At 41.6% G+C, this 21,962-nt stretch overlaps 1 protein-coding gene across 5 annotated transcripts in view; it reads left to right on the top strand.

Annotated features, from left to right (window-relative positions):
- The first annotated feature begins 3,225 nt into the window (after positions 1-3,225).
- The window catches only part of arhgap27l (Rho GTPase activating protein 27, like), a 41,889-nt gene continuing 23,152 nt past the window's right edge, over positions 3,226-21,962 (top strand). For 4 of the 5 annotated variants that reach the window (XM_046834531.1, XM_046834534.1, XM_046834533.1 and 1 more), the window contains exons 1-2: positions 3,226-3,487; positions 12,446-13,319. In XM_046834531.1, the coding sequence (XP_046690487.1) occupies positions 12,489-13,319 (831 nt within the window). In that variant the 5' untranslated portion in view covers positions 3,226-3,487; positions 12,446-12,488. Of the gene's footprint in view, positions 3,488-4,017; positions 4,874-12,445; positions 13,320-21,962 lie in introns of those variants that run through there. The other variant, XM_046834532.1, reaches the window with a different exon arrangement.

Here is a 21,962-nt window from a genome sequence, read left to right on the forward strand (position 1 = left end):
TAAAGTTCTTGTTTGAAACCTGAAAAAAGCTAATTACATTTAAACGTTTCGTTCCAGATGTGGAGAATAAACATCAAACATTCTGACAGCTGGAATCTGTTTACCAACTGAATGGAATAAAATTGGTATTAAGATTATTCATGATCACAAAGACACTGCAATCGAGCTCCAAATCCAGAATCGTATTAACATTCACTTAAACCAAGCAGGGCCTTACAAATCACATGCTCATACTCATATAATCACATGCTCATTATTATACATCACATGCTCATTATTATACATCAAATTCTTATACATATATAATCACATGTCTATACTTATATAATCACATGCTCATAATTATACATCACATGCTTAATATAATACATTACATGCTCATACTTATATAATCACATGCTCATTATTATACATCAAATTCTTATACATATATAATCACGTCTATACTTATATAATCACATGCTCATAATTATACATCACATGCTCATTATTATACATCACATGCTTAATATAATACATTACATGCTCATACTTATATAATCACATGCTCATTATTATACATCACATGCTCATTATTATATAATCACATGCTCATTATTATATAATCACATGCTTATTATTATACATCACATGCTCATTATTATATAATCACATGTTCATACTTATATAATCACATGCTCATTATTATACATCACATGCTCATTATTATACATCACATGCTTAATATAATACATTACATGCTCATACTTATATAATCACATGCACATTATTATACATCACATGCTCATTATTATATAATCACATGCTCATTATTATATAATCACATGCTTATTATACACAATCACATGCTTAATATAATACATTACATGTTCATACTTATATAATCACATGCTCATTATTATACATCACATGCTTATTATTATACATCACATGCTTATTATTATACATCGCATGCTCATTATTATACATCGCATGCTCATACTTGTATTATAATGAGCATGCGATGTATAATAATGAGCATGTGATGTATAATAATAAGCATGTGATGTATAATAATAAGCATGTGATTATATGTCACATGCTCACGCATATAATCGCATGTTTATTATACACAATCATGTTTATACGTATATAATCACATGTTCATTATTATGTATCATTTTTATTAATATACATCACATTCTTATAATTATACATCAGCTGTTACATCATATGTCGATTATTATACATAACAGGATGATTATTATGCATCACCTGATCATTATTATGCATCACCTGATCATTACTGACATGAAATACACATTGTTATACAGTATTATAATGCACAGTGTAAATTGTGTGCATTTTTATGCTTGAGATGTATAGAGATTTATGAGGGGATTCTCAATATTATTTTTCCACAGATCTGTTTACAAATTATAAATAACTTTAGGCTAAAAAAGTGGCTTTTAACTTTCAAATTGCAAAAGGGGTTCAATTAAACATTAAATTTCTCCTTCCTGATAACATCATCCAGCTCTCGGACTGACGCACACTACGGCCAATAAGCAGCGAGCGTGTGCTGCTTAATAAGAACCTCCCCTTTCTATTTTAAGGTAATGTTCATGTTTTTGGGTTTGCTGTTGCTATGTTTTTTGTACCTCCAGGCCACCATACTTGTCTTTGTTTCACTTGAACACGCCTCTAATCCACCTGCCTGATCACATTCACAGCACAGGTGTTTTTTTTTAACCACAGTGACTTTCCTACTGCATTTATTATACACTTTTTAAACCAAAAGTTTGTGGACACCTGACCATAAGATCTTTACGTGCTTCAACATCCCATTCCACATGTAGTCTCCCATTGGTGATTTGTGGAGATTTAATCATGTGATCGTTTGGGGTGTTAATAAAGTGAGGTATTGATGTAGGTGAGGTGAGGAGGTCTGGGGTGCAGACAGTTTAAAACTAATTCATCTTAAAGGTGTTCAATAATGTTGGAGCTCAATAGCAGGAGACCTTCCACATCTTCCAACCCATGGAAAGCATATCTTCATGTAACTGGCTTTGTGCACAGGCTCATTGTCAGGCTGGAACAGGTTTGGGTCTCCTAGTTCAAGTGAAGGGAAAAATTTGTACAAATGCCTATAGAATTGTGTGGCTCCAAATTTGTGTGTAAGGTGTTTAATATAATAACCATATAATGGAGTTTCTTATACTGTTATATTAACAGAAGTTCACCAAAGCAAAATCCAAAAAGTAAAGTATTAACAACACAATAAAATAATATATAAAGTTTAAGCAAATGTTAAAAAAACCTGGGAAATCCTTTTTTTTTACTTTGTGTAAATAACGCACTCATCACATGCTTTTAGGACAGAACAACAATGCTTTATAAGGGTGATTTTTCCTGGTCACAGTGAAATTCTTTCTTGGCATATCTCAACAATTTTGGGAAGCTGTGGGCAGAGCGCAAGGTCAGCCATGATACAGCACCTCTGGAGCACAAAGAGTTAAGGGCCTTCCTCAATGGCCCGACAGTGGCAGCTTAGCATAACTGGGGCTTGACCCCCTCAACCTTCCAACCAGTAACCCAGAGCCTGAACTCCCACCCCCTGGTTATCACTTATCCCAGGTTGTCAGGAAGCTGGTGTCAGAGCACGGGGTCAACCATGTTACAGCGCCCCCTGGAGCAGGCAGGGTTAAGAGGCCCAAGAGTGGCAGATTGGCAGTATTAAGGCTTGAACCCCCAACCTTATGATCAGCAACTCAAAGCTTTAACCACTGAACCATCATCATCGTAACACCATCTTCCTCCGACCTCAAACTTCATGACTTTCATGCATGTCAAATTTCCCTCGTTAATGAGCATTGTGTTTTTTCCAGCCTGGATGGATTTCCTGTTCTGAGTAATGCAGCTATGGCAAAAAGTCACATGTTGCTGAGTGACATTTTTTTGCACGTGAAGCAAAAAAATGTATTATAAAAAAAAACAAGAGAAAATAAAAGATGAGTACAGAAACAGATCAAATAAAAAAGTCATTTAAAGCACAGTAAATATAGTCAATAAATAGTCTTTTATATTTTTCTGAACTTTATTTAACTTTCTGTCACTCTCTCTCTCTCTCTCTCTCTCTCTCTCTCTCTCTCTCTCTCTCTCTCTCTTTTTTGTGGCTATGATGTGTGCTCTGGGTTGTGGAACAGGAAATGAGTGCAGACGGAGGAGGCAGGCTGAAACCGGCACAAAGTTCTAGCGCACGCACACGCACACACACACACACACACACACACACCAGCACTGGAACTTTGAGCCCCAGGTGGACAGATAAAGCTGTGAAGCAGACAGGGACGCAACACTCTTAAAGGCAAAAGGACCTTGAAAGAGAAGAAAAGAAGAAAGACAAAGAAATAGACGGATACCTGTGTGTGTGTGTGTGTTTGTGTGTTTGCTGAAATTGTTGAAGAGCATGTACGGTTAGGATGGTGCTGCACTCCGGTTCCAGCAGGTAAACCTTCTGAGCTATTAATACACACTTCTTTTTTCTTTCCCTTTCATCCTGTGATTTATTCGTAGCTGATCGTTCGGTGTCTTTTCGTCCCGTTGGTGTCAAGTGTTCGAAAGTCTTTGGGATAAAAAACAACCGAACAAAAGTTATGTCATCGAAAGGTTGTTGGGCGACTACTTGTGTGTACAGACAGAAGACACAGTCTCGGAGTCAAGAACAAAGTTTGGATCATTTTATTGATAGAACTTTTATAAAAATCTATTTTATGTATGAAATGCGTGTTATTATAATATTTGCCCGTCTGTGGTGGTTTTATGGGAGGTTTTGTTAATTGATAGCTGCCGAGTTTTACTTTGTGAAATTGTAATTTTAACAGTGTTCAGCGTTCTCACCTTACGACTACTACCAGATTTTTCTGAATGACCCTCAGGGGCTTCTCCACCTGAGTGGAGTTCTTTAATGCTGTGCTCTGTTCTTGACTATGGCCTCGTTTCAGATGCGAGTGGTGCACAAGAGTCTGCTTTGAGCCCGTTGGTGTTTTGGGGCGTTTTTGTAAAGCGTGGTGGCGTGTAGGCAGAAACTGTGATCATGAGTACGGTGCATTCCAGAGCCAGTGGATTCGAGGTGGGTGTGGCTCGAGGGCGGGACACCGCAGGACTGCAAAAGCAAGCCACATTCCACTCGCTCCCAAACACCATGTCTTGGGCCTCAATCCTGCTTTGAGGTCTTTAAAGGGTAGGGTTTAAACTGACTGGATTGATGTCAAGAATCCAGAATGTTTTCAAGTTCTTTGAAAGGTGAAAGGACGATATGGCCTCAGGTGTGCTTTTTTTCTGTATCATCAGCTTTAGATCCACTGAACGGTTGAGCTCCAGTTAAAGAAAGCGGAAAAGGTGTACGATCTAAACCGCAGGAACCAGTTTTGGCTCATTGTAAAGTGTTTGTGGAGAATCGTGTAAAAGAGCTCCAGCTTAACGTTCCCACCGCAATGTGCAACCTTGGCCCTGGGCTAAACTTGGAACCGGGTATGAATCATGAAGAACGTAGTTCACAGCTCCATTTTATCTTCTCCAGAGTGGACATCCTGCAGACGCCGCATTGCGAGGTCACAGAGAGGAAAAGAAGAGATTTCCGTGTTTAAACATGGGCTGAATGGAAACTGCCTCCTCCAATTGTTCTCTTGTGACTTTTTTTTTCCTGCAGGAGGGTGTTCCCTCGCTCTGCACAACCACCTCCGCCTGCAGATATCAAGCAGATTTTTTTCAGGCCGACTTGCTCCAACTTGATAAATCGTACCTGGGGACAGCATAACTGTCATTCCTGTCCTGCTGCTCATCTTCCAGCAGGAAGGATAATTACCCGAAAACCAGAAAAGCAGTCTGACAGGTTTCTACTGTACTTAAGTGTGTGTTAAACAGCACGGGCAAACACACCGACACAAACAAGAGGGTTATTGAGCTGCATTAAAGTCACATCAGGTTGTTTGCCACTCAGCCTGTGTGACACCAGCAGGTCCTGTTCTCCACTCCCTTTTCCAGATAACACAGCGTTTCTATGGCAGGACGCGGAGCCGTCGTTGCCCTCGACTCCTCCCCCCCGTCAGCTCAGCAGGGCTGCTGTTTGCACTTGATTTTCTCCCTCAGCAGGGAGAAAAACACACCAATGTTTTCAGAGCTACTTTTTGCTGAGCTCAGGGGCGGCGCTTTGCGTCTCTCTCTGCGCCCGTCGCAGGCATGTCGGGGCACGCTGTGACCAAGAGAAGATGAACATTTTCTGCAAGGGTAGTTACCTAGATCTTAAAAGATCAGCATGTCTGTGTGTGGAGAGGATTTTCTATGTAGTAAAAAGTCTAAAATAAAAACAGGTTCTTGTAGAAATCATTTCTGAAGGTATAAATTCATATTCTCCATCATCACCTCTGACAATAGCGATCACCAGTTTATATTAGCGTACTTGTTCTGTGTACCAGGTTAGCATTCCTAATAGAGGAAATCTGGAATTTTATTTTTAAGATTTATTTTGTACATTTATGGAAGGAGTCTCCAGTGTCAGTACTTCAGCAGTCAGGACCTCTTGTGATATCTCCAGGACAGAAGTGGTTCATTGTGGTTCCTTTATAACTTTTTGCATCACACAACTTAAATTGTTGAGCTGTTTATTGAATCAGAGAGTAGCTACTGTGGGAGTGGCAGGAGTTCCGATTTTTCGGAGTTTGTTTGTTGCACTGACTGTGACGTTCGTCAAAACTTGTAACATGACGTCATTTAAAAGTGTCTGTTACCGCCATCTGGTAACATTCGGTAACCATTGTCAGTCATTTCTCCAGATTATAGGAAAAAAACGAATGTCATGTGACAGTCATGTAACTTGTTCATCTTCTGGATGCCCCCGGGTGACTCGTGAACAATTCTATTCTATTGTGAGCATTCTTGTGGCCTGACTGTGGCATGGAACAGCAATGATCGCAAGTACACTGAATCGTATCAAATATCTCACGCTCTCAAGCGCTCTCACCCAAAAACCAACCCTGTTACACTACACACCCAGTGTACATCCAGTTTTCTCCATGACTCTTGCAGTCACTCCCTTTCTCCACTGACAGACTGCCAGAAATGTCTTCTTTCTGCCAGGACTTTTGTTTTCAAACATTTATTCTCAGATGTTCAGAAGCAGGTGACTTCAGAAATAGGCCTTCGGGAGAAGTTTCTGTTTTTCTCCGCTTGGGAAATGCGAGAAGTGCAGAATTGTTGAAGGAGGACATAATAATAATAATAATAATAATAATAATAATAATAATAACATTTGTTCCAACAATCATCATGGAAAAGGTTCCAACTTTAGATCCCCAACTGCTTGTTCAAAAAGAAAAAAAAAGTTCTAGCTTTGCCAATATGCGATTTTGGTGAATTAATTACCGTGGACTTGGAGATGATTCACCTGCTTTGGCTTCTTAGGTTTAACCAACGTTTGGCCCCTCCAGAAGATTAGGGCCACTTCTGGGTTGGTAAAGAGCTCAGGCACAATGCTAGTTTAGAATAAATATTATTGCTAACCCTCTGCTCATGGTAGCAGGTGAAAAGTCAGGCAGGTGAAAGTGTGGGTGTGTAGCAACTACTTCTGTTGTCACTTGTGGGTGTGGCCTGTCTAGTGTTTTTTTACTTGTAGCATATACAATACATTACAGAACAATGAAATTCATTTTAACGTATCCCAGATTGTTAGGCAGCCATGATATAGCACTCTTGGAGCAGAGAGGGCTAAGGACCCAACAGTGGCACAAAAATACATTGCACTTATGTGATTAGTACCAACAATCTCTTTCTTTCCAAGCCTAACTTTTCATCAGAGTGTCACTATTCATATTTTATGAGGTTATGAGGTCGTATAAAGTTGTAACTGCAGGTAGCAAGAGATCGTAACAATCTTCACTGATCCATCTGTTGCTAATGCATTTACCATAGTCTGGTTTTCCAGCTAGACATTGCAACTTCAGATGTTTTACCAATATTATTAACAACACAAGGTATTTTATGTGGAAAATTGTAACAGATGTGCTCTGAGAAATCTGAGGGCTACTGCTAAAACTATCAGGAATATGAATATTCCATCTGAGGTCTGGTTTGTACGTTAGTCCTGAGATAAAACCATCCCTGAGAAACCAAAAGCTTAAAGTAAATGTCACTCAAAGGAAACATTTTAGGAGCACTGTTGAGGAGCCTTAGAGGTGTATAGCAAGCTCAATGCCAGGGTAAAGACAGGGGAGGCATGCAAGGGAACTTCCTGTTGTGTCTTGCTGCAGTTCATTCTGACTAATGCTTTTTTTGCTTCCTAATCTCGGAGCCGATTTCTCAGCTCGTAACCATTATTAGAGAAGCTAATCTTCAGGAAAAAGTAGGACAGCATTTTCATGCCAGGTTTCCAGCATCTGTGTCACTAAGGGTAGCACAAAAAGGGTAGTTTCCTGCCCTCTTTTTAGCAAGCTCGACGTAACGGGTGGAGGGAGTCTGCTCAGTAGGTCACCGCAAAAAACAAAAAATCAAACGACACAGATGTTGATCACAGAAGAAAAAGAGAATTTGGAGAAAAGCTCAAACAGAGGAAATTGTCAAGGAAACGCTGCTGAGACACCATTGTGTTCATGCCTGCAAGCATGCTTTTTGCGGTCGACTCTATGATTGTTCAGTGACATTTTTGGGAAATGCATGGGTGAAAAATAGAACTTGATTCGTTTGTAACCAAATTGGGCAGGAGGAAGACTGGTGAGAAATCACAATGCTAAGTGGTTGCTACTACGCTTCATTCATCATCATTCACCAGCATTCACAATATGTTTTAGAGTAAATGAAATGAAAAGCTGCCAGCTTTTCATACATTGCTTCACATTTAGGCTTTATTTCCAGAAAGATAGTAACATCACCCACTTCAGAATTGAATACAAAGACGGAGCCTGGTGCAGGTCCTTCAGACAGGTCCTTCAGACTTCTTCTCATGCTTTACCTGTTGCTACCACAAACAGCTGTGATCCCTTTAAAGCAGAGGTAATTAAGAAAAAAAATGACATGAATGGATTACATGATCAGAGTAAAACTTTAAAAAAAGATAGATAGATAGATAGATAGATAGATAGATAGATAGATAGATAGATAGATAGATAGATAGATAGATAGATAGATAGATAGATCGAGACAAATTAAAAAGGTCACATGGCATGAGGGAGGAACGACTTCCTCAGTCTGTCAGTGGAGCATGGCCGTGACTGCAAACTTTCACTGAAGCTGCTATTCTGCCTGGAGATGATGCTGTGCAGTAGATGCAGTGGATTGTACTTGATTGACAGAAGACTGCTCAGCGGCCGTCTCTGTGCCACTGATGTCAGGCTGTCCAGCTCCGAGCCCACAATCGAGCCCGCTTTCCTCACCACCTGTCCAGATGTAAGGCGTCCTTCTTCTTGATGCTGTCTCCCCTGCACATTGCCACATACAAGAGGGCACTCGCCATGACAGTCCGACAGTCTGCAGCAGCTTTTTGCAGATGTTAAAGGGCGCCAGCCTTCCGAGGAAGTACAGCCAGCTCTGTCCTTTCCTGCACAGAGCGTCCGTGTTGCCAGTCCATTCCATCATCCAGCTGCACTCCCAGGTATTTGTAGGTCTTTACAATCCCCAGACAGTCACAGGATCCGGTTGAGGCCTGGATCTCCTGAAGTCTCCTGAAGTCCATCTCCCTGGTTTTTGTGGTGTTGAGGTGCAGGTGGGTAAATTTCCTGTACTCCTCCTGATCCAGCCCACAACAGCAGTGTCATCCGCAAACTTTTGTACGTGGCACTCCGAGTTGTATTAAAAGTCTAATGTGTACAGGGTGAACAGGACCAGGAATAGGAGAGCGCACAGTCCCTTGCGACGTTTGAATACCGCTGACTACCATGTCAGACCAGACCAGTCAGTAACCTCCTCAATGTTCCCACTGTGCGACCCCTGTCTGTATTACTGAATGCATGCGCTGTATGCATCCTTTACATTGGCATACAGCAGATCAACAGTCCTTTTTCTCCTGGTGTTACAGTCCACATACTGGGAGAAAGCAGGTAGATTAACACAAGTGCCTCGTGGTTTGTGTGTGTTTTACGTTTGGTTTTCGTCAAAATGGAGTCTTATATGACCTCAAGTGCTTTTTCACTTCACAACCAATCAAATTCCAAAAAAAGGTTTTGGGGATGGTGAAAAAAACAACAAAAAAACATGGAGGAAAAGTACTGGTGGAAAAATAGGGGTTTTAGTAATGAAAGCAAATAATGACACCAGCAGGGACGCATAAGATGTACAGCTGTATATAATACATACACTATATGGAGTGGACTTTTTCAGAGATATGCAGTACTTGACTTTACTAACACACTCGTGACTGGTGGTCTAGTGGTTAGGAACCAACCCCAGCCACTTTTAGTGCCGGTCCTAAGCCCGGATAAATGGGGAGGGTTGCGTTAGGAAGGGCATCCAGCATAAAAACGTGCCAAATCGAACATGCGGAGGATCCACTGTGGCGCCCCCTAACGGGAGAAGCTGAAAGAAAGGTTTTTTTTTTACTATACAGAGCGGATTTTTCCAGAGATATGCAGTACTTGACTTTACTAACACCGTTGTGACTGAATTAATTCTAATCTAGTGAAACATCTTCCATGAAAAGTGGAGCTCATTATAACAGCAGATGGGAACTGCATGTGGAATGGGATGTTCAAAAAGCAAATATTAGGGTCAGGTGTCTACAAACTTATCTATAGAGTTTGGGTATGTATAATAATCACACACACACACACACACACACACACACACACACACACACACACACACACACACACAAATCAATTACACGTTTGAGTAAACTCTGAAAACTCCACTGAAATGTCCACAGCTAATATTTAACCTGAAGAATGCGTGACGGGCGTCTGTGTGGAAATGTTCTCATGGCTACGAAGCTAATCCCAAACTGCACACGAGGATGAAGCTCATCATTTTAACATGTGCTTAAAGCGTTTAGCTGACATTTGCATGTCATTTACAGCTGCAAACGTAACAGCATTTAAATAAATATGATGGAGGAAATATTTTTTTCTACAAACACCTTTACAACTTTTCTTCAGTTTTTGGTTCCTCGTGCAGCAGATTGTTTCTAAAATGCTTGCATCACAATATAGATGCAGATCTTCTCCCTTTAACATATTTGTTAAGGAGAACCTTTTGTTCATCTTTTTTTCTTCTTCAAAGTTTATCTCCTTATCTTATTATTTTGCATTTGCATGCTGATTGTATCAAGCGGAAATGTGGCACTGTCAAAGAACACTGCCTTCAAGCTAACCTTTCTCCGCGAGTCATTTCCACATACGTGTGGGCATGCGCATATCACATATGATGTACACTATATGGGCAAAAGTTTGACACCTCGTAGCTTAAGTGAAGGAAAAATTGAATGCTACCGTTATCAGGGTGGGTGGCATGGGCAGGGTGGTGGAGGGGGTGTGGACCTGATTCACCACAGAAATTTAGCAAAAATGAATCATGCAATAAAATAATAGCAGAAATGACGACACTCCTGCACACACTGTGGATGAATCACAGGCTAATGCACTGGTCACACGCTTTCAGGCGTAACATTCTGACATAACATTATAACATACTGAGTGGTGAAGTGAAGAACACTGATGATCTTCATCATGGCACCTGTTAGTGGGTGGATTTATTTATTGGGCAGCAAGTGAACATTTTGTTCTCAAAGTTGATGTTAGAAGCAGGAAAAATGGGCGAACGTAAGGATTTAAGAGACAAATTGTGACGTCTAGACGTCTGGGTCAGAGCGTCTCCAAAACTGCAGCTCTTGTACGATGTTCCTGGTCTGCAGTGGTCAGTATCTACCAAAAGTGCTCCAAGGATGAACAGTGGTGAACCGGTGACAGGGTCGTGGGGGATGAGGCTCATTGATGCAGGTGGGGAGCGAAGGCTGGTCCGTGTGGTCCGCTCCAACAGACGAGTTTCTGTAGCTCAAACTGCTGAAGAAATAACAGTATTAGGCAGTATTAAGAAATAACATAATGTTATGCCTGATTGGTGGCCATAAAGTTATTCCTAAACAATTCCATTCAATTTCATTTGCATAGCACTTTTAATAGTGAGTTTTCCAAAGCAGCGTTACAGAATTGTAACGTTCAAAACTGTTGTAGAACCAAGCCATTGAAGCACACTGTTATATCCATTGCAGTCCAAATCCAGCTTCATCATTTTTGCATTTAACCCTCCATAGTAACTTCATTAGTAACTCGTGGAACAATCCTTATCTTCAATAAATTATTTCTTAAATCCAGGAGGTCGAGTCTCAGGATGAATCAAGCAGGTCTGTGAAGATTTAGAATTACTGCATCTTAGGAGCTCATGTAGCTTGACAGCAAGACAAAGAATAAAGAAACGAGGACACTGTGCCAGGTGACCACAGACAAAGTAAGAACTCTGGCAAGACCAGTTATGGCATCATCACTAAATGGGAGATCCAGAAGGTAATATGGACAAGAGGGCGCTCTGGGATATAAGATATCTAGTGACTCCGCTTTTAACAAACCTGAGTGAATGCGTGAGAGTGCGGAGATGACAGCATCTGAAGATCCCAATTCATCGAAACACTTTATATCCATAAGGGGATCTGCTCCTTTACCGAACAAAAAACTATTCATGAAAGGGAAAGTAGTCAGTGACCTGGTTACTGTTCTCCACCTCAGAGTTGATTATTTTCCAATAACAGCACCATGTCCACAATTATAATTTTGGTTAATAAAAAGAAAAAAACGTTTCTAGTTCCATTCTGTGTTCATTAACATTTAGATACAGCTTTATTTTTAAAACCACAGCACTCAGTCCTGAAGAAAGTCATTACAGTTTTACCCATTGATGGTTGCTAAGCCCTGAATGAGCTGTTAGAAATGATAACATGCTAAAACGAGTGTGTAAATTTGAACCTGCCATGAAGCTGCTGTGATAGAAATCTAATCTACACGTGCTGATCAGTCAGACTCTAGAAACTGGCAGCGTTGTGGTACATAATGATACAACCATAGAGAGAAACAGTTCACTTCAGGAAACTCTGTAGTTTTCAGAACCATATATAGTAAAGATTTGATTTAAAAAAAAACAACACAAAGTTTAATTTAAGTAAAAAAATCTAATTCTCTGCTTTAGTTTGATCCTTTTTGGGGTAGTGGTCTCCACGCTCTGATCCTGTATCTCATACTGATTGGAAATGACTTGTTGACAGACCTTCTATAGCCAATTTTCATTTGTGAGCTGGGATTTAATCTGCTGTTGACTCTACGCTTATAAAAACAGGTTCACATCCTTCTGGTTAAAATGAGAAAACTGTGTTTATCTGTGCTTGTGTACCAGACCTTCTCTAATGCTCTCTGGATTTATTTTTGATCTTCAGGGAAGCTTTGCTGAAGTTCGTGACCCCGGCGTGACCGTGTGAGATGGGTGAGGCTGGTAAAATGGCAAAGCCATGCATAGGCCTGGTGCTGGTTGAGTTCGGGTACGAGTATGAGAACCAAGATGGCTGCATGGTGTCCATCAAACCCAATGAGAGGTACACACTCCTGTCCAAGACCAACGACCACTGGTGGCACGTACGAAAGGACGAGTGCACCAAGCCGTTCTACATCCCTGCCAAATACGTAAAGGAGCTACCGTTCACTTTGCCTTCGCCCCTTGACTTTGCCGACCCTCCTGCGCCCAAGTTGATGCCTCCCATTGTTCCTGACCTGACAGAGAAACCGAAGGCCAACGAGGTAACCATCAGGGCACGCTCGCCAAGGACCCCCCGGAAGACAGAGAACCGCATGTCCACCTTTGGCGTCCCGTTGGACATCCACGAGCCATCGTCCTACATGTACGGGGGTTCTGCAGACCCCATCCTTTCCCTACGCCCAGTCCCAGCTTCAGAACCTGCAAAACACAAGAGACTCAGTCTCGCCCCAAACTTGTTACTGGCCTCCTACGAGTCACTGCAGAAGCCAAGAGCTCCGAGTGCGACACCCGCTGACCTGCTGCTTCGCCAGGCCAAGCCCGTGGAGCCACCAGTACTTAAGAACCTGATTGAAACCAGGCATCAGGGACTGGTGCTAAAGCCTGAGCCGCTCATCGAGCCGGAAGAGGAGTCGAGTCCGGCGCAGACGCCTTCCTCAGACTCGGAGAACATTTACGAATCTATATTGGATTTAAACCTGAATGATTTGATGAAGACCGAATCTGCTGCTCAGCCTGATCCTGTTCAGGGTCCACCTTCATCTGAACTGCAGGGAAAGGTACCAACAAGCACACACACACACACACACACATGCACAAACACGACCACACACACGCACAAACACGCCCATGCTCACACACACACACACACACACACACACACACACGCACGATAACGAAGTGAGCGATTCTAAACAATTGTAAGCTTTTATGGTAGCTTTCTTTCTTTCTTTTCTTTTTTTATGTTTTTGTCTGGCAAGTTTCTTTACTCTATATATAAACTGGAATGTCTTGGTGTCTGTTTTCCTGTTTCTGTCTGTCTGTCTGTCTGTCTGTCTGTCTGTCTGTCTGTCTCTGTCTGTCTCCTTTCTGTCTCTGCCTGTTTATGTCTGTCTGTCTGCATTTGTCTTTTGCTTGTCTTGTGTTCTTCTTTACTGTCTGTCTCAGTATGTATGTGGATGTCTGTCTCTGTCTGTTGGTTTCTTTCTTTCTTTCTTTCTTTCTTTCTTTCTTTCTTTCTTTCTTTCTTTCTTTCTTTCGTAACTGCATTTGTCTTTTTGTTAGTTTTTTGTTTCTCTTTTCTGCCTGTCATTCTAAACAACCTTTTCTGTTGTTGTTGCTGCTGTTGAGAGTTTAAAGAGTTGTGTATCTCTAGTTGTGTAACATGCTTGATGATAAAAATCTTTTTGTTTTTCATTCATCATCACTGCTGTACAATACGTTTCCCATACAAGTGCGTGTTGTAGTTCAGTGACCATGAACATCACCACATTCACAGTAAATATGACCGCGTCCTCTGGGGGGCGCTGTTAGTATGTGTGCATGCTTCACTTACTGAGCTCATAAAGCATACTGGTGTTTATCTCGCTCTCCTGCTCATGGATGTATTGTTGTTCACTTGTTATTATCAGATGGCCTGCATGAAAATCAGACTGCTCACGTGTTTGAACCTTAAGGTATTTCAGCTCTGTGGGAATGAAACATGGAGAAGAACCGAGTAGGAGATGAACTTCTCCAGCTAATTTATCCAGTGGCCTGGTTTTAATGGATCAAACTTTACAAAATCGACATAAAATTCCTTTATTGTGTATTCGCAGAAGTTATAATTCTCTTATTTATACCTTTAACAATGACAGAAAAGCATATACAGTACAGACCAAAGGTTTGGACACACCTTCTCATTCAAAGAGTTTTCTTTATTTTCATGACTATGAAAATTGTAGAGTCACAATGAAGGCATCAAAACTATGAATTAACACGTGGAATTATATACATAACAAAAAAGTGAACTGAAAATATGTCATATTGTAGGTTCTTCAAAGTTGCCACCTTTTGCTTAGATTACTGCTTTGCACACTCTTGGCATTCTCTTGATGCCTACTTTGAAGAACCTACAATATGACATATTTTCAGTTCACTTTTTTGTTATGTATATAATTCCACGTGTTAATTCATAGTTTTCAACCCTTATGTGTTTCTTCTCCAAACTGTTAGCACAAAGTTGTTTCAGAGGTCTTTGAATGCGGGAGCATGAAACTTTACCTTCACTCAAACCTGTTCCAGCATGACACAAAATACACAAAGTCAGCGCCCTGAAGATATGCTTTCCATGGTTTGGAGTGAAAGATCTCCCGATATAGAGCTCTGACATCAACAATGCTGAATGTGAATAAATTTTTCACGCTGACTGCACCCCAGGCTTTCTCAACATCACCAACCTCACCTACATCACCTGACTGGAGACACGAATCTTCACAAAATCTTGTGGAACATCGCCTCTGAAGGGTGTAGGGTATTATAATAGGGAATGTGGAATATGATGTTTATTAAGGAAATGTCAGTCATATGGTCAGGTATCCACACACTTTTGGCCATATAGTGTGTTTTATATTTATATTGACACCAATGATGTACATTATCATCAACACTAATGGGAACGGAACACATTTAAATACGTAATGGCGGCGTTTCTGGTCTCACCTGTACACTATGAGTTAGCACACGATTATACCTTAAGGTCTTAGTGAGCTTTTAGGTTTCCCAAACGCCGCAAGCGCTACAGCTGTGTCGCTAATAGACGCTTGAGGCCAAAGGATAAGCCGTGACAAGACTTGACTAGACCTGCTAACACATTCCCGGAGTCCATTAGAATAAGAAAGTAGCAGGTTAATGAGTGAAGCTGTGTGGTGAAGATTAGCACGTGAGGCGTGACTCCGCTTCAGTGCATCCATCTGAGGTGGAAAACTTTACCGGCGGATGTGTGGAAGCAACACTGAGGGAGACGTGCTCACCACATGGCGCTAATCATTAGCATCCTGACGCTTTTTTTGTGCTGTTAGCTTACCCAGCGATTAGTGTTACACAACTCAGGTGACTCTTAGTGTCGGCCCCAAGTCTGGATAAATGTGGAGGGTTTTGTTATGAAGGTCATCCAGTGTAAAACATTTGCCAAATCAAATATGTAGATCACGAATCAGAATTTCATACCGGGTTACCAACAACCACCACAGGTATCGATAACAACAGGGTACCGGTGGAAATTGTGCTCCTGTTGGCTGAAGGAGGAGAAAGAGAGGAGGAAGACGTCTACAGAGACAGCAGGGAAAGGAGAAGTGTAAGAGAGTGGAGGTTCAGGTTGGTACTTTAAATGTTGGTACTATGACGGGTAAAGGGAGAGAGGGAGCTGATATGATGGAGAGGAGAAAGGTAGATATGCTGTGTGTTCAGGAGACCAAGTGGAAAGAGAGTAAGAGCAGGAACATTGGAGGTGTTTAAACTGTTCTATCATAGTGTGGATGGAAAGAGAAATGGTGTAGGGGTAAGAGTGTATTGGAGGTGAAGAGAGTTTCTGATAGGGTGATGAACGTGAAGTTGGAAGTTGAAGGGATGATGATAAATGTCATCAGTGCCTATGCTCCACAAGTTGGCTGTGAGATGGAGGAGAAGGAAAGTGAATTAGATGAAGTGGTAGAAGGTGAATGTAGGAATGAAAGATTGGTGATTGGGGCAGACTTTAATGGGCATGTAGGTGAAGGGAACAGAGGTGATGAGGAGGTGATGGTAGGTATGGTTTTAAGGAGAGGAATGTGGAAGGGCAGATGGTGGTAGATTTTGCTAAAAGGATGGAAATGGCAGTGGTGAACACGTATTTTAAGAAGAAGGAGGATCATAGGGTGACGTATAAGAGTGGAGGAAGGTGCACACAGGTGGATTTTGTTCTATGTAGGAGATGCAACCTGAAGGAGATTGAAGATTGTAAGGTGTTGGCGGGGAACAGTGTAGCTAGACAGCATCGGTTGGTGGTCTGCTGATGGTTTTGGAGGTGAAGAAGAAGAGGGAGGGCAGTGCAGTGATGCGGTTGCAGGGAGAACAGGTGGAGAAGGTGGAGGGGTTCAGGTACCTGGGGTCAACAGTGTAAAGTAATGGAGAGTGTGTTAGAGAAGTGAAGAAAAGAGTGCAGGCAGGGTGGAGTGGGTGGAGAAGAGTGATGGCAGGAGAGATTTGTGATAGAAGAGTATCTGTGAGAGTGAAAGGGAAAGTTTATAGGACTGTGGTGAGACCTGAGATGTTGTATGGATTAGAGACAGTGGCATTGAGTAAAAGACAGGAGGTGGAGCTGGAGGTAGCAGAGCTGAAGATGTTGAGATGTTCGTTGGGAGTGATGACGATGGACAGGATTAGAAATGAGTTTATTAGAGGGACAGCCCATGTAGGACGTTTTGGAGACAAGGTGAGGGAGGTGAGATTGAGATAGTTTGGACATGTGCAGAGGAGGGACATGGGGTATATCATTAGAAGAATGCTGAGGATGGAGCCACCAGGAAGGAGGAAAAGAGAAAGACCAAGGAGCCGAAAGAAGAAAAAGAAGTAGTTATTCTCTCGGTTAAAGTTTTCATCATGGGATTGCGTTATTCACATCTTTTCCAAGGTGAGGGAGGCGCTAGCTTAGTGCTTGCCAAGCTGCTACTCCTGGGCCCCCAAACAAGGCCCTTAACCCCCACAGTTGGTCTTTCGTATAAATTAAATTAATGTAAGTCGTTCTGGATAAAGGAAGCATCGGCAAATTGCTATGAATCTCATTTATGTTTCCTTGAATTCATGTTGTAATGTTTTAAAAAAATTGCTTTAAAAGAAGCTTTAATAAGACCCGATTACTCTGATCTTGCAGGACTCAGCAGTCTTAATTAACGTCTGGAGATCATTTATAAAGATAAATAAATAAATAATCTACATAACTAATGTAAATAACTTTAATTATAGAATTAATTTCTAAAGGTTATTTATAGGGTTTCTCTTTTCTATGAAGGGATTCAATGATTTGACTTTATGCTGTTGTGTGTGTGTGTGTGTGTGTGTGTGTGTGTGTGTGTGTGTGCGTGCGCATCAGATTACAATATGAGATTTCCAGGCCGCTTGTATTTCACACACAAAGCCACAGAAGTGTGATATCTGTGATTTTATGAGATAAACACTTTCAATCTGTTTCTGTAAGTCAGTCGTCTGATACATTAAAAATGTAGCCAAAAGTATCTGGACACCTGTAGCACAAACTTGGAAGCACACAATTATTCAGGATGCCTTTAGATGTCTTTGGAGGCAGTAGCATGTCGTGGAAGAATGGATCTCAAACAAATCTCCATAAAATCTAAGGGAACATCTTCCCAGAAGAGTGGAGCTCATTATGAGCGAAAATGGGTTCTGGATGTGGAATCAAAGTTTCAAGAAGAAGCACATAGCAATCTTATGGTCAAGTGTCCACATACTTTTGTCCTTATAGGAATGTATGACTTTATAGACATTAAGCGACTTTAATTATATATATAGTCAGGTGGAGGCAGAGGTTCTATATCGTGTGTGTGTGTGTGTGTGTGTGTGTGTGTGTGTGTGTGTGTGTGTGTGTGTGTGTGTGTGTGAGAAAAGTTCTTTACCTCACAAAAGTCTTTCTCAGAGATTTCTCCTCGATTTCTATAACAGCAGCTCAGCGCAGGTTTGTTTTAACACGCTCGTTATGATGCGTCATGGCTTGTTCACAGGACTGCAGATGCTCCTCAAAACCAGATAAAATTGTGGGTTGAAGGTTTTTTTGCAAGCAGATGTTTGTTTCATGTTTGTGGAAGGAGTCTCGGTGTTAGTCGGAGGTAGAGAGAGAATAAAGAGAGGCTGGTGAGGGAAGGACTGTTTATAGCTGCTATAATGTGAATGAGAACCAGTTTCAAGAAGGTTCCAGATGATTCCAAAGTAACTCTAACTGGACAAAAATGCACATTCTTTGGAAATGGTTGTCAAATTGCTTTAGGAGAAATTGAACACTATTCTATACTGAACTGTCATTGGAGCTGAAGCAGTTCTATATATCTGGCAACCCGGATTCCTATGTTTCCTACTGAACACTTTATCTGCAAGTGACCGCTTTGATCTTGTGTGTGTGTGTGTGTGTGTGTGTGTGTGTGTGTGGGAGCACATACTCGTGTGTGCATGTTTACCAAACACATAAAGTGTCTGTTACTACAACAGTGAAGCACATCTTCGTTTATGTTCCAAACCAACCTATAGGAACATGCGGGACACACTGTTTACACACACACACACACACACACACACACACACACACACACACACACACACACACACACGCACACTAAACAGGAGGACAATAAGGAGTTAAATGCAGTGTGTGTATTAAGCCACACCCTCTGTCCAGAACACACTTGAGGGGTTTATCACTGTTCACTAGCTGCAGAGTTGCCAGATTGAACATCTTTACATATTTCAGGTATGCCAGCATGTGTTACTTTACAGAGTGAGTTTCACCCTGAAGCTTGTTCATGGTGATGTATTTTTGATATGTTGAGGAGATACAGATGCTCTGTTTGTTGAATGGTGAAGTACTTGCAGAAGTTAGAAGAGCTGATGTTGTAGTCAGAGGGACACTTTTATCTCCAGTGCAGTTACACTCGACTTTACCTGAAGACAAACTCCAAACAGGATAGGAAATCCCAGGCACAGATGCGATGTAGACTTTGGAGTGAACAATGAAGTGGAGGTCTTGGATTGTCTGAGATTTCTGAGATGATGAGCTTGACTGTGTTCATGAAGGTGTTCAAGTGAAAGCTGAAGCTTTGGAATCCGATTTGTTGGAGTGGACATACGAGGAGGGGAGACAGCTGGACAGAGTAAAGCACTAAAGCGCCGCCGCATCGCTCTCTTTATTCAGCGATGAAGCGATGGTTAAATCACACTGCACCCTGTTTAGCACAGGATTGTGAGTTTGATTTTTTTTTATTTTTGAAGCAAAAGATGAAATAATAAGAATTTTTGGCAGGTTATTTTTTTCGCCTGAATTTAGAGGCTGCACATATTATTCGAGGACACGATAAATATTTTTTTACAAAAAAAAAATCTGTTGATTATAAATGTCAAAACTAATGAGTTAAAGGGTGAATTGGGTGCACCCTGGCAACCCGGCAGGAGTGGGTGTGGCCAGCTGGCTGTGGTTTGGAGGCCAGGTAACTCAGCCAGGTGTGGAATGTTGTAACTTTGAGAGCAGGTGTAGTGTGTGTGTGTGTGTGTGTGTGTGTGTGTGTGTGTGTGTACGCGAGACGTCCAGCGCTTCAGACAGGTAGACCTTTTTTTCATTTCTATATTCAGCTGTGTTTTCAGTTCTTGATGTATTCTGTAACTGTATACTTGTGCACTGGTACCACATAATATAAACACACTCACTCTCAGGATTGTGTAGTTACTGTTAGAGGACGTTAAGCTGCTCTTTTACACTCCTGAGTCTCTGTACATCACCAGTACACTGCAGTCACATGACCAACTACTAAAAGATTCAAGATCTAAATCAAGACTTTTTTTACATGAACTGTTATTGCGTTATCTAATATTGTCTCATTCCACATATCGTCCCAATTTGCTGTTATAATAAGCTCCACTCTGAGGGACAGCGCATGTAGGATGTTTTGGAGACGAGGTGAGATTGAGATGGTTTGGACATGTGCAGAGGAGGGACATGGGGTATATCAGTAGGAGAATGCTGAGGATGGAGCCACCAGGAAGGAGGAAAAGAGGAAGACCAAGGAGGAGGTTTATGGATGTGGTGAGGGAAGACATGCAGGTAGTTGGTGTGAAAGAGGCAGATGTAGAGGACAGGGGGGTGTAGAGACTGATGATCTGCTGTGGAGACTCCTAATTGGAGAAGCTGTAAGAAGAAGAAAAAGAATAAGCTCCACTCTTCTGGGAAGATGTTCCACTAGATTTTAAGAAGATTAATGAAACACTCAAAGGTGTTCAATGCGTCAAAGCTCTATAGCAGGAGATCTTCCACTAACAACCCATATAAAGCAGATCTTCATAGCGCTGGCTTTGTGCACTTTGTGTCCTCCTGGAACAGGTTCGGGTCTCCTGGTTTGGGCGAAAAGGCATTATGACATTAATTCTAATTTTTCAGTGGTGTCTGGAGAACCTTTTGGCCGTGTTCTGGTGTCGGACTCGTCCCAAAACAAACCAAGAGGATCTTCTGCTGGAAGCAGATCATCAAATCAATAAGGACATGTGATAGTAATAACAGTGTAATAACAGCATTATAACATCCAATCCTTAACTAGTGCCTCATAGCTTCAATCATAACCTCATCTAATTCTCTGACTCAATTTCATAAAAAAAAAAAAAAAAACAAGGAAATAAACTTGGTTTCTAATTGGTGTGTGTGTGTGTGTGTGTGTGTGTGTGTGTGTGTGTGTGTGTGTGTGTGTGTGTACATTTTACAAACTATCCAGTTCCTGATGATCTGGATTTACTTGGTGAATGTGAAAAGAGAACTGTGTGGTAATACGACACCTGACACCTCATTTCACACCCCATTCGCTGTTATAATGAACTTCACTCTTCTGGGAAGATGTTCCACTAGATTTTGTGGAGATCCATTCAGCCACATTAGTAAAATCAGGTCCTGATGTAAGTGATGTGAGGAGGCCTGGGGTGCAGTCAGCATGACCAATTCATGGTGTTCAGTTGAGTTTAGAGATCTGTAACATGAGATCTTCCTCTCCAACCCATGGAAAGCAGATCTTCATGGAGTAGGAAAAGGTTTGGGGCTCCTAGTTCAAAAACTTCATGCTACGGCATCCAAAGATGTCTGACACAAGTGTGTGTATTGTAGGACCTTCTCACGCACGCCAACAACGTTCCGGGTTCACGTGTTGCTCTAAAAATGGGACCAAAGACCAGGCTTTCACTACTTCCTGCTCCCTGTTGGCTGCGCAATCCCGGGTTACAAAAAAACCCCATCTGAACACGTGAATCATTGACAAAACTAAGACTTTGACCAGGTTCTGTTTCCTAATGTGTAACAGACTTAAAGACCCGAGTGTTTCCATAGCGACAGCACGTTCCCAGGAGGACGCTCCACTGACAACAAAAACGTTAAAAACGTGTAAAAAAAAAACTAAACAATATAATGACGTCAGGAAATGTTTAACGTTGAATGAGTTGAAAGAGTCTCCAGCGTCAGCGTTTTGTACATTTACACTTTCAGTGATGTTCGAACGACTCGTCGCAGCGTCGCCGTGTGTCAAACGTCCGTCACGCCAAACGTCTCTGTGGCACTTTTGTGCAGAAGTATTTCACGTTCGCCATTTATTCGAACTCCTCGATGAAATTGCAGACGTGGGTCAGAATAACACCAGTTATCACCTCAAACC

The sequence above is a fragment of the Silurus meridionalis genome, chromosome 22 (assembly GCF_014805685.1).
Source record: "Silurus meridionalis isolate SWU-2019-XX chromosome 22, ASM1480568v1, whole genome shotgun sequence".
In the NCBI taxonomy this organism is placed as follows: Eukaryota; Metazoa; Chordata; class Actinopteri; order Siluriformes; family Siluridae; genus Silurus; species Silurus meridionalis.